General features: G+C 39.0%; 1 protein-coding gene across 10 annotated transcripts in view; it reads right to left on the bottom strand.

The window, feature by feature from the left end:
* heatr5a (HEAT repeat containing 5a) overlaps positions 1 to 14,204 on the bottom strand; it is a 94,831-nt gene that overhangs the window by 17,346 nt on the left and 63,281 nt on the right. For 4 of the 10 annotated variants that reach the window (XM_035408207.1, XM_035408214.1, XM_035408241.1 and 1 more), the window contains 3 exons: positions 4,461 to 4,605; positions 3,189 to 3,368; positions 2,741 to 2,980 (listed from right to left, as the gene is read on the bottom strand). In XM_035408207.1, coding sequence (XP_035264098.1) covers positions 2,741 to 2,980; positions 3,189 to 3,368; positions 4,461 to 4,605 — 565 coding nt within the window. Of the gene's footprint in view, positions 1 to 2,740; positions 2,981 to 3,188; positions 3,369 to 4,460; positions 4,606 to 4,707; positions 4,735 to 8,071; positions 8,099 to 14,204 lie in introns of all 10 variants that reach the window. The other 6 variants (XM_035408182.1, XM_035408223.1, XM_035408249.1 and 3 more) reach the window with 2 other exon arrangements.

Raw genomic sequence — 14,204 nt, 5'->3', positions numbered from 1 at the left:
CCCCTAATGGCAAGTAATTACATTTAAATCTGTCTACACAAAATTTAATATAACCATTAATAGAACCATGAATCATCCATTAATATATGCTTGATAGCCAAATTATGACAGATAGCCAGGTAGCTATAAAAGAGTTTCATCAAAAATGGTCAAAGAATGCTAAAGAGGCACGCAATATTCACAATGAAAGAATACTGTTTACCTAATGCCCCCCCTAATGGCAAGTAATTACATTTAAATATGTCTACACAAAATTTAATATAACCATTAATAGAACCATGAATCATCCATTAATATATGCTTGATAGCCAAATTATGACAGATAGCCAGGTAGCTATAAAAGAGTTTCATCAAAAATGGTCAAAGAATGCTAAAGAGGCACGCAATATTCACAATGTTTTTTATTATATCTATTAATTGTAGTCTTTTCTGTTCTTAGCATTATTACTTGGTGTATATTAGCTATCTTGTGCAAGCTAACAGGAAAATTGCTAGGCTTACGTGACATTGGATTTTGTTCTCAGTTTGCTATCGAAATTGAAGCTAGCCATCATGAAATTTGTGTTCTAAAACTTTGATGAGGATTGTGCAAACACAAAATGGAAGGCAGCTTGAAAAATCTGTACGATGACGCTCAATGAATTCCAAGGTACAACATACTCTTTCACAATATCTGTAGACAAACTGGTAACATTATTTGAACAGGATATTTCCCCATTATTGGGCTTGTTAACCAGCAAGGTTTAGCTGTTAGATAGCCTTACTAGAACCTAAATCAGATTAGTCAGTGCCAGTTTATCCTTTGTTAACATTCATCTTGACTGCTCTGGGCCGTGTTCTCAAAAGATGGTGGCCGATCTGTACAGTTACCCTGCCTCATTCATTCAGTTTTCCCATGGCCTACTTGGATCTTTTAGTTAGAAACTGTCATAAAGCATAACCAGCCTATAACTGTAGCATTTCCTACACATAAATTCAACCTCTAGAGTGTTTCAAATGATGTTTAAGACTAGTAGAATGTCAACTGGCAAGCTAACAATACTGTAACAATTTAGCGAAAACAATACTGAGTGGCGTCGACTGTGGTCACCACAGTAGTTTAACTAGACCTGGTTCCAATGTACTATAAATATGCTTGCAATGTAATGAAATATTTTAAGTTGCAAATCCACAAGGACTTGTACATTTTGTAAAATTAACTAGACAACCAAGTATGAATATATCATATCTGGAGTGTAAGTTTAAATGATGTAGTCTTCATGGGGCAATTTTTGTTATTGGACACTTTGATGTGACACACAATTCTAATGACCAAAACTCTGTATCACTATATGCATTAATATTACAGTATTATAGTCATGTAATAATAATAATAGCAACAATAATAATAATAGTGTCATTGTCAGTAATTACAGTATTTAACAGGAAGTACAATTATAATATATATTGCCTACTTGAATATTAATGTGTAAATTAATTTGTAAATGTTCATAAAAGCTGAATGGGCAAGGGTGTCGCAAATTTTTCTGTCATGTTTTAAATACATTTTGTATATGTAGTAATGTCAATACAGACCAATCTTGCCAATCTTGATTTTCAGTAGACTTTATGTCATTTGTTGGCCAGTTAAACGTGAGGTGGAAACCAGGTTTTCCCTCTTCTATACCCTTCTACATGTCTGTTTTATTTACACTCTGTATGTAGATGTTACAACCATGCTGGATGGACACAATGCATATAAATAACTATTCAAGAACTAATCGGCAGCTGGCAGCTGCTTCAAAAGTGAAAGTGTCATGAAATCTCAATGTAGCAAACAATAACTGCAGATTTTGTATTGCCTGCAAAACAATGGCTAATTATTTCAATAGCTGTAATAGTACATAGAGGTAGCATATTTAAGTAGCTAGTAACATTCTTATTTTATTACACAAGCAGTAAAGACATGTAACCTATTAGAATAGTGGTATTCAGGTTGGATTCATGTCATGCTTGATTGGGTTCATTGCATGGAAATAAAAATCCTCATCCCCAGAAAGTGCACTTCCACCTCCTTTACCATCATCTTTCTCAATAGAATGAGACATGGCTTGAACTGCCTTTGCTAATGATAACGTTTTTTTGAAGGAACATTTTTGAAACATTACAACTGCAAGGAAGTGGTCTGCATGTTTTCAGCAGCTACTACTCGTAGTGACTAAACAGCATGGTTTTCAAACGCAGCCCTGGCTTTAATGTCGGTAGATTCAACATACTTGAGAATCGCAAGTTTCCCATGCATAAAAAATTAATAAAAATCCTACACTGTATGGCAACAAAGGGAGTGCTTTTCGAAGCAATTTGCATCACTCGGCGTCAAATGGACTTCAAATTGTGCTTTATTATTTTTTTGTTTGAGCAACATTTATTTTACTGCTGTGACTGGAATCATCTTCCCTGGTTTTAATTTATTTTATAAAACATAAAGATAATACCGTCATTATTTCTTAGTTTTAGAATGGCACATTTATTCAAAAATATATATATACTGTATATTTGTTTGATAAAAAAATGTATTGCACTTGAGGAAGTGGTCTTGGTCTGGTCTTGATTGTGGTAAGTACAGAATGTATAGCATGATGGTTTCTCCTACATGTGAATGGCAGCTGTAAAGGGAGTTTACTCATGTAAGCAATGAGGCAAACCTCAAATAAGAGTGACCAATGTGAGCAGGCATGGGAGGCTGCAAAGCGTCACTCACCCGAGGATACCTGCAAGCGACGCTCCTGAGCCAGGGCCATGTCAAAGTGGGCAGGGTCTCCATTCTCACACTGGGTGATAATTCGGCAGACGCACTCGGCAGAGAACACGCGCGTGGGCCATCTGGGATTTGTGAAGGGCCCACCAGATTTTGATTTTGAAGTGAAGATGGAAGAGTCATCCGACCGCTCCCCCTCATCCTCCTCCTGGTTGGTCTCCACTGGTGCGGCCGTGGCAAAATCTGGCGAAGGGTGGTGACGGGATCAGCATGCGTCTGAGTCCGACCTGAGTCTGGTCTATTACTGTTAACTCCACCAGTAACAGCTATATAACAGCTCTATAAAATTATGCAAAAAATGCTATATATAATTAATGATAATGCATAGTAAAGTTAGAAACCAGTGCCCCAAAAAAGAATCAAAATGGCTGTCTGTGGAGGTGTTGCCCACCTGCGGAGGCAGAGAGGACATCTTTGCACAGCTTGAGCCAGTGTGCCAGCCTGCCCAGTGCCATAGAGCTCAGCATGTGACCCAGAGTCTCCTGTATGTCCCTGCAAAGCTGCACGTCCGACTCCCTATCCAACAGGCTGAACAGCGCCCCCTCCAGCCCCGTCTCCTTGATGGTCACATCTATGGAACAGAGCAGAGGGACGCTATAGTCACCTTCAGTGAGACTACAGCTGAAGGAAGAGCAGGGTATGGCAGTCTTCTTAATTATGCAAGTATGAACTAATACGCACAGGAAGGTCTAATTATTATTGTTTGTTTAACACAAATGCTAAATATTTCTTCATTTTTGTTTTATGTTAATAAAATATTACATATATTAAGCCAAAAAGAGAAATTGTTTCAAAATATTGCACTAATCTTCGAACTCTGTTTATAAATGCAGCGTTTCCATAACTTGTGTCAGTACTGTAGCTAACATTAGATAAACAATGTAAGTATGGTTCATCAGCTAAAAATCAAAATGTATAGCAGTTGTTTTTGGTAAACGCCATGAAAATAATTCTGTTAGCCATGTTAAATCGCTATCTATATCTGCCATTGATCTGTGGCATGAGCCGGCTTGCTACATTGGGTAAAAAAATACATTTTAAACTAACAAATGTTAATCAGGGAGGATTGCATAGCACACAAGCAATTCATGAGTTAATGATGAAAATATTTTTTCCTTAATAGACAAAGCCATGTCAAACAAGCACAGTGACACTATTTATTCCATTCCAAAAATAAATATTCAAATTTGCCTCACAAAATCACACAATGCAGCTGCGATATCTTCTATGTGCAAAGTCTCATATTTGTGCAAAAACTGTTGAGAGATTCAGTAGTGGGCTATTTATTAAAGAAATTGTGCCAGAAACAAAAGGTCTCACATAAGAACGTTGTAACCATTTGCATGCTATCTGTGAATGTTGCTGGTTTAGTTCACAACAGAGCCCTGAACGAAGATTTCTGTAAATCTTACTAGGTCCTGGCCCAGGAAATTGGAGGAATGCCTTAAACAGAAAATTGACTCCAGATCCTGCTCACATGATGCCGAAATGTAAAATTGTCAGAACATTTACAGGTTAAAATGTAGCCTGTTTAATGGAACTGAGCAGTGACACCATGGACAACCAAAGGGCTGAACCCTGAATATATAAAGTATTAATAAAACAACGCACTGAAAAGAATACTCCCAGGCTCTCTTGTGAGGCGCCTCTATTTTTTCCTCACCAAGCAAGGCGCTGTCTCTCCGTGGAAGTCCCTTGACCAATGCCACAGCATGTTCAGTCACCTCCGCTGCCTCCCTCTGTGCCAGCTGCCTCAGACAGGCCACCACTGCCCTCCGCAGGGAAAGGTAGGAACTGCACAAATTTGCCTGCGGACACAGCCGGATATGATTGGATAACAGATCCTTTCCTTTAACAAGCATGTGCTCAAACAAACACACACACACAAACAAACAAAGCAGACCACTTACATTGGTCACATTATAGCCTCTCAGAAACTTAGGTAGGACAGAAAGAGAATATGCATGTTAGTCCACATGTCTGCCCCTGAAATCCCATTTGTATGGAATGATATAGAAGTATGAACCCTATTTTATTTTGACAGGCTATGAAACATTTGAGCCTGAATTCATACTTGTCAGTGCTACTTGGACTGAGACAGCAACCAACCAATTAACATGAAACCTGTTTTATCAAAGTTTATTTATATCTCCGTTACAGTACAGTACAGTACAGTACAATTAGATTCCCCTCTGATCTGAAACAGGGACGGACAAAATTCTGCTAACACTAAACGGTTACACATTGCAATAAAACAAAGTTAACGTTTAAATGACCAGATGGGGGGTTCCAAATTTGCCGCATTTCAATTTAAATCACATGCTACGTAAACTATAGTAAACAAATGTTAACGACGGAATAACAATTTGCACAAGCACCCACCACAGACTTCAAAAGCAAATACTGTAGTCTATAAAAGAGCACAAATCACTAAAAAGTGGCATATGAATGGCAGCGCAGTAGGGCTGTCAAAAAATATTCTAAGTTCGAAAACTATTCGAAAATCTTTTTTTTTTTTAAGTTCGAACCTAAATTTGAGCGTTTGAATATTAGTTGTGGATCCCGTGTTTTGTAATTAACATGAATACACAGGCTTTAATTTCGAGCGGCGAATCATGTTCATGCACGCAAAGTTCACTTCCTGTGCTAACGTTACTTCCTCTGTGAACAAAAAACGTTCTGCCCTGGATCCAAGCAAGTGGATCGTCTGGTTTTCCTTGCCAATAACCTCCGGTGATACTTTCAGCTCCATGGACACCTAACGTTACTGGTCAGCTAGCCTCGTGAGCCAGTCTCTTTTTTTACTTCGTTCAACAGATCTGGTCAGCTAACAATTTAGGCTAAATAATGTTTCCATGGCAGGCTATGTTTCCTTTCTGTTCTGAAGATTTTGATAAAATTGGATGATGAAAAAAGTTAAACAAACTAAACAGAGTAAGTAATTTATGTTGTTTTAGTACAGGTATTTGAATAGTTTTTGTGTTAAGAAATAAACAGGGATTTCCTATAAACAATCATTTCCCTATTATTGTGATTAATAAATGCCGAGTTGTGGCAAATTACATCCACGAGAAAGTGCTTTATTAATTTGCGCATTAGGCTATAGAAACTGCAGGGGACTCATTTATAAAACGAACTTGCGTGCATACGCGAAGTCTTAGACCTGACATGGAGCCTCAATCGTTTCCACGGTCAAATCGAGTCATGTTGAAATTTTATAAATCACTACTTTGACATGATTTTCTACGTACGCGGCACAAAGTTGATCTAAAATACGTTTTATAAATGAGGCCCCAGATGTAGTAACCTAGTATGAAAGTTCACCGATGTCCTCTATTCTACTCCCCGCTTGTGGAACATAACGCGCAGGCCAGTTTGGAGGGAGCGTCACGTGCATATTGTGCCCGACAATAAGCAGCTTATGTTTGTGAATTATAGGCAAATGATATTCGAATATATTCAAACGCTAACTAATTACAAAAGCTAATATTCGAACTCAATTTCATGGCACTTTTGACAGCCTTACAGCGCAGAGTAGACAACATCAAATGCGTTGAGAGGATACAATAGCTGGAAGGTGTTGGGTTTTCTGAATATTAAAAAAAAAAACTATTAATTATTCTATTAATATATTCTATAAAATAAAAACAGAAATATTAAATTAATATTTTATTTAAGTAATAACAAAGAAAAGTCAAGAAAGCTTTCCTTTAACAGGAACACCGCTGGTCAAGTTTTCTTGCCTAGTTTTGTCTCTTTCGTTCTTCACAAAGCATTTTGGCGTGGAATTTCAGTTTCATTTTCGCGATGGGCCAAGCAGACACTTGTTATCACTTAACAAAAAACTTCCCATATCCATATCAGAACCTCACTCAATTGTTAAAACCAACACCAGATCAGCACAAATGCTTTTAAACACAAGCCTACAATAGTCACACTGAGAAAAGGACACTATGTAATACCGTTGGTGCTTTAAAAAAATGAAACGCGTTTAAACGAGTCCGACTAAGCCCCATCCTAAATTGAGAAGGCCCCCACTGAAATAAAGAACGTATACATGATCAGCCCCCCACAGATCGAGAACGTTTCCACTTTCCAGAAGAAGTATTCTATCCATTCTATCCATGTTGGATGCAAGAAAAATGGGACAGCTTGCACAGAACACAGTATTTCACCCCATAGTCCATGTCCCAATGTCATCAAATGGGTGCCCAGCTCAGAAACATGCTCGTACACCCCCGCAGGTCCCGCGTGACAGCTCCAAAGACAACAAGCTGAGATGACCGTGGTAACAATTAAAGCACATATTTATGCAGCACATTTACACCAGCACAGCCTCCACACAGACATAGAACCCAAAGAAAATAAACGGACAGGGAACCTGGGGGAGCAAATTAGCTGAAGCACACGACACAAAACCAAATGCAAAAAGAAATGTTAAGCTTGGCAGCCATAGCACCACCCTGCAGTTAATCCTAAGTAGAAGCACATCCATTATTTACTGCCCTGGGCCTTTATGGAGTTGAACAAAGGGGTAATGATAAGAATAATGTTCTGTGTTCTTCGACTATATTATTTTTATGTCAAGATTATTTCCGCAATTTTTTTTTGCTGAACACTGTCATTGTGCAAGTTCAGTTTTGATGAGTTTGTTGAATTTTTAGCTTTACTCCCACAACACACCCCCATCAGCTGAAATGCAACATTTGAAGGAGCTTTTAGACTCAAGGTAAAAAATTGGCAATAAAGCAGCTGCACTAATGGAAGGAGCCATGCTTAGCGCTCAGTATGCATCAGTGGTACAAAGACTGATAAGGCTTTATTGCACATGCCACTCCCATTTCATAGCCATTTGATTGACCAGTCAGTCCAGAACATTAATGTTTATCCTTGTTCTCTAATGTGGATTGTCTATTCTCATGTGAGGGCATTCAGGTCTTCTGGACTGCAGCTAATGCACAAAAGCATAACTGGAGGTCTGCAGCACCAGAGTTAATTGAGCGTATGCCAAAGGAAAGCTTTGGCTATGAGGGAAACTGCTGTCGCGCTGACACAGGCCAGATCCTTGGCACTACCCCTGGTGTGAAATGTGAAGCATCTCCACTCATGCTGGATTCTGATGCCTGCAGCAGTTAGTTCTGTAATAGCACACTGAGAACCAAAATGAACCACAAATGAAAGGGGGTGGGGCAAGGATAAGGGGGAGGTCAGAACTGTGAGCAGATGCAAGAGAAAACCTCACACTGCAAACCTGCAGAGAAGAGGGGGACCTACCAACACAGAATAATCCAACAAGATCTCCTGCATGAGAGAGCAAACGACAGAACCATCACCACAGAGAACAGTTACACACCTACAGTCAGAGCAGCTTCTCAGCTTTGGCACACACACACAGACACACAAACACCCTTTCAGAGGAGTGAGGGGTCAGGGGAAAAAAAGAGCTTTGGAAAGAGCAGGAGATGAAGATGAAATGAGTGCCAGTCCAACGAAACCCACTCAGCATTCAAAGCAAATATTCCTTTGACATTTTTTCTTTGATTACTTTGATCCAGTCATAACATGAGATTATGGGTACCTCTGCATGCTACGAAGCTTGCAATATTGGCCACCGTTGGCTCGATTGGCTCAACAGATGGAGTAGCTAGCTGTGTATCTCAACACAACTTTCTTATATTTCTTTTTAATTTCAAACATAGAATCTGCCAATGCTACATCATCCTGCATAGCTAGCAAGCCATCCAGTTGTTGGGGATCTGCAAAACTATTAAAATCTGATTTTATCCCAAAACATCCATTATTGAGACATGATCAATAAGTTGAATATAGGTGAACTCAAAGAGCTTACCTGCATCTGAGATATGCCCATGCTTGTTTGAGCGAGGCAATCACTTGGAAAATGTCAATTTGTCACCCATTATTCAGTGTAACAAGGCATGGGTAACACTGACCACAAGTGGTAATGTGTAACATTGTCCATGGCTTTAAAGGGTCTAGCTTGAAAGAAACAACAGACGTTGGCATAGCCCTAAATATACACTCACCAGCCACTTTATTAGGTACACCTCTCTTGTACCGAGTAGGCCCCCCTTTTGCCTCATGCACAGCCTGAATTAATTGCAGCATTGATTCAACAACAGCATCATGCAGTCCCCGCAGATTTTTTGGCCACACATTCATGCAGCGAACCTCCCATTCAACCTCATCCCAAATTGTGCTCTACCGGATTGAGTTCTGGGGACTGTGCAGGCCATTGGATTAAACTGAAGTCACGGTGATGTCTGAGGAACCAGCTTGGGATGTGTGCTTTGTGACATGGCAGATTGTCCTGCTATAAGTACTAATTTCAAAAAGGGTAGACTGTGGCCATAAAGAGTGTTTCCCGCAGGTTGAGAATTTATTTGTGGCAGTCGACTCCATGTACGTGCTCGGGGGGGATTTGTTTGTGATATATATATATATATATATTGTTTGTACTGTTTTTTAAATTGTATTGTAACTGTTAAGAGGTTATTAAATTTTGCTGCATGGACAGTTCACATTTTGTGTTCGAGCACTTTATTTATTAATATTTTGTTAGGGCATTTAAGTAATTAAATTTTTTTTCCCTTTGGCCATGTCTGCAGATGAAAATGAAATCTGTATGGCACTTTTTGTGTCAATTTGTACCAGTGATGTACAGAATGAACCGAATGCAAAAGGTACCCTAACTAAAACTAGTTTTTCAGTAATAAGCCGCGTTTCCACCAAAAGCACCTGGAACTTTTAGTCCCAGGAACTACTTTTCAAGGAACTAACGTTGTCGTCGGTCCATCTGTCCTATGATTTCTTCTGTAACCCCATACTACCACCGAAGTAGCCTACATTATTTTCTAATAACCGGGACAGTCCGGAGGGGTTTATTCCACGTTTATACAACGGGTTACCAACAATGACTATATATGGTTACTTTTGTATTTATTAATTTTTATCGATTTAATCACCTGGAATTGAAATATTCTTCTGCAGCCGTTTGGGCATATTTTACCGTTGTCAAGCAAAACTGTCGTTGGTAGTTGAACTTGGACCGTTGTTATGCAACAAATAGGATATAACAGGCCAATAGTCAGAATGTAACTGTTTTATATATCCTCTCAAACACATTCATTATGTTTTTATGCGAACATTCACTTTCATGTCTTGACATCAGAGGCGACAGAATGCATTCACATTTCCAATATAACTGGCAACAACAGCAGAAAACATGCACACGTTGTAAACAATTTGCTGTTTGATTACTTTCTCATCGTCAATTCCATATAGGCTAATCGCAAAATGACAAGAATAGAACGAAAACTCGGACTTGCGTGAAAATTTAAATTAGCAGTGGTACAGCCACCGTTTGCTTTCCTTCGAAGTTACTGCTAGCCGAGCAGCGAAGTGTGCCCTCCAGATGCGAACCATGCACCATAAATTAGTCCATAGTCTTCCTGGTCTTTTTGTGGAATTGAAGAATGACAGAGTAAAATTACGGCAGTCTGAAAAAGCTAAAGGGACGATTACTAGAATTAACCTGTTATTTTACCCTGACAAAAAGTGCGGAAGGTGATTTCCAGTTTGCTTTTACTGTATCACCAATGTGAATTACGCAGAACTACCGCATAGGCTACCTCACATAACTGTATCAAACGTTTTGAGTCAATTACAACGGGCTAACAAAGAAAATCCGGAAGAAAATATTCAGCAACCAAATTAATCCGTTTGAATGTCTTGGTACGTAATATGCTGTCCCAGCACGAATGCTTAGCATTTTAGAAAACGAATACTAAAGCAAGAAAAGAACAGAAGAGCACACGTTATAATTCCAAGACATTGGCAGGCTATAACCAAAACTAGGCTACTGCGCCGCATAACATACAAGTTTGATTTGAAGTTATTATGAAAATAAATCGGTTTGCGGCTGCATATTTTTAAACATGGCGGTTGAAATAAAACACTGCAAGTAGTCGACCAATCAGAAATTTGCGCCCCACCCCAAAGGTTCCGGTACTTTTGGAAAGTACTACCCCCGAGCAGGGGGGTAAAATAAATTAAGACCCTAAACTAAAGATCCTAGTTCCTGCGGTCGAAACGCACTGAGTTCCTCAAAAGGTTCCTAGTTCCGGGGTAAAGTTCCTGCGGTGGAAACGTGGCTATAGTCTCAGTTACAGAAAAACCTTTATGCTATCAGAATGACTTGGAGGATAATACAATCACATGCAAAATTGGTACCTGATATCCAAAATGCCCTCATTTCTAAACACAATGATTTTCATCAATTTCATCAATTTTCATCAAAGTAAGTAAGCCAAACTGTTAACTGTTACTATAGTAGTAATGTTGTGCAAACTATCTGAAGTGCAGTTTCTGCCTCCACCTCCTCTAGCCTTCTTTTTTCAAATAAGAATTTTTCTATACTCTTCTCTGTCAAAAGCGAATGGTTAACGTTTTTATCTGATGCTTACTAAATGCTATCTAACATTAATCCAAATAATGTTGATAACTTTGCAGCCTTGGTTAGGCAGAGGACACATTCTATTAAAAAAAAAACTATGCATAACAATGGCAAAATGTTTTTGATTTTGGAGAAAAAAAATATTTAGTAACCTGGCAGATACGGATGTACGACTGTCCTAATTATGTTCACTTTCAGGCACTGTCCTCCATGCTCTGCTCTCCATACACTGGAGGGGGGAGGGCCAGCTCACGCAGCTAAATGAAAGTCGGCTGTATGTCACTGACATTTAAAAGAAAAAATAACTAATACAAAAGTGTGTTGCTCATAGAAATAAGCAACTTAATACTGAAAAATCTTTTTGGGTGGGAAAAAATTTGTTTGGGCAGGCCGCCCAATATAACAATATAACTTGTTTGACAATTAATCGATCCAATAGATGACAGAATAAGCTATCTAACAATGTATAATATGTCTAATTCTACTTTTGGAATCGTGTTTTATAGCTCAGCGTAACTGAAAGTTTTGTCTCATTATAGCTGCATTATGCATTCAGTCTGTGGTAGCAGTAAAAGACATTGCACCTGGCGAAATTTTATCGATGACTTTCATCATTTCTTGGAAAATATTATTATTCTTGAGAAATTCTGAGCATGGCTAAGGCATATGTTTGCTGATAGACCTAGCTGATATACCCTTTTTCTGGACTAAGTTAAAACTGGGGAACGACAGCATTGATGCATTATGCTGAAAATGTTATATAGTTAGAGTGTCTTTAAATAGGTTAGTGGTATTTTATAATGAGGATATCTCACACTGTAACATAAGCATTTGTAGGTAGCTAAGTAGTGTTTGTGTTTAATCCACCAGATCTGAACTGGAACACTGCCAAAATGTGGTGGAGGGTTGAATATTATTTTAATGTCATCCCATCCCCATACAAGAAAACATCACATACTGTAGAGTACAGAAAAACATACGAGAGTTAATGATTACACATTCAGGTACAGTACCACATTGTGTGATAATGTTTTTGCATTGTTTATAAAAAAATCTGATATCAGTGTTTCATCTTACACCTTCATAAGGGGCACATGTATGTGCTTTATAATGGACAAAAAGCATTGCATTCATTTTTGGAGAGATTTTGGATATGTTTCAAGAAACCTTGATATTTTAGGCCACTGTACTGATGGAAAGCTTGTAATTCTCACTTGAAAATGAACATTGAATTTCTTGTGGTTGATTTGTAGTGACATGATTATGTTGTGATTTACAGCTATGCATAATTTAGACATTTTGTATAGATTTGGAGACACTGGGTACACTGCTTACTTTCTGCTTCACAGATCTTTAGTAGTTCTGCATATCCACCCCCAGGACATGTATAGTTTAACCTGCTGTATATATGCAATCTCCCAGTATTTCATTGCAAACTAAAAATGAGCATTATAGATTTTTTGCCTTGATAATTGTATTTGTGCAATTTGCATTTATTTCTTCCTAAATTATGAATATTGTAAATGGTACAAATGTCTTGCTTCATTTATGCCATTTTTCAAGTCTCTGTGATGCTCACTTCGTGGGTTATAAAGCTTTAAATAGGGTACCCCCTAAATGGGCAAGGGTTGGCCAGATTTTGCATGTGCGCAAAGGGGTTAAGGGGCCTAATATGTGCAAAGAAAACATTCCCCACACCATTAAACCACCATCACCACCAGCCTGCACCGTTGACACAAATGGATCCATTGATTCATGCCGTTTACGCCAAATTCTGACCCAACTATCTGACCCAACTTCTAGCAGAAATCGAGATACGTCAGAGAAGGAAATGTTTTTCCAATCTTCAGACATCCAGTTTTAGAAACGAGGGGGATACAGTCAGTAGGCCTATAGCATTGTTTATTGCTCAAGCAACTCCTGCTGGCCTTCCAGGCACCTATGGCTAGTTCTCTCTGGCAGGTGCGTGCTTCAGAGGAAAACCGTGAATTGCATTCACACTGAGCCGGCATCAGGGGTTGCATATGAGCTTGCTTGTACATAGTTCACAATTTGGACATTCCAGATTCGGGTGGGATTGGACATACCAAATTTGGAAGAAAAAAAAAAAAAAGTCCATACAATTCTCTGTGAACTCTAGAGACTGTAGTGCGTGAAAATCTGAGTCTAAGATGCTATAACCTCCACATCTGGCACCAACAATCATACCAAAGTCAAAGCAGCTTACAGTATATCACACATCTTGTCCATTCTAATATTTGGCTGAACAAAAAACTAAGCCTCTTCACCATGTCTACATGCTTTGTTAGCCTTTACCAGGATTCGTCGCAGGTCAGCCAACGTGGTTGAATAGAATGGCCTGCCAACAGCCCAGACCTCAACCCAACTGAACACTTGTGGGATCAGCTCTGGCATGCTGTACGTGCTAGAGTGACCAACGCAACCATGTTGGCTGACCTGTGACGAATCCTGGTTGAGGAATGGAATGCCATCCCACAGCAACGCGTGACCAGCATGAGGAGGAGGTGCCAGGCTGTTGTGGCTGCGTATGGTTCTTCCACCCGCTACTGAGGCTCCTGGCTGTTTGTTCAATGAATAAAGCGGAAAATTACCAATATGTCTTGTTTGTTCCTTGTTACTGATAGAGAGTTCAATCATCCAATCCCCCAAACAACTCAAAACAATAGAGTCAATACCAACAGGAGAATACACTGTTTGACATTGGCAGGGAAATTTGCCACATTTCACTTGGGACCCCACCCACATAATCAGCTGTGTTGCTCATCCCACAAGTGCATGATCCTTACAAATGGGACATCATTGTAAGGCGAAATGAACAGGCTTTCCAATGATATAACATACAATGCTAATAATACAGTAACAACAGAGATATGATCGACCAAACACAAATTTCCAAACATTTTTTGAGGAGTT

Source organism: Anguilla anguilla, chromosome 1, assembly GCF_013347855.1.
Source record: "Anguilla anguilla isolate fAngAng1 chromosome 1, fAngAng1.pri, whole genome shotgun sequence".
Classification (NCBI taxonomy): domain Eukaryota; kingdom Metazoa; phylum Chordata; class Actinopteri; order Anguilliformes; family Anguillidae; genus Anguilla; species Anguilla anguilla.
Note: the sequence above shows the minus strand (reverse complement) of the source record. Positions and strands in the feature narration are given on the sequence as shown.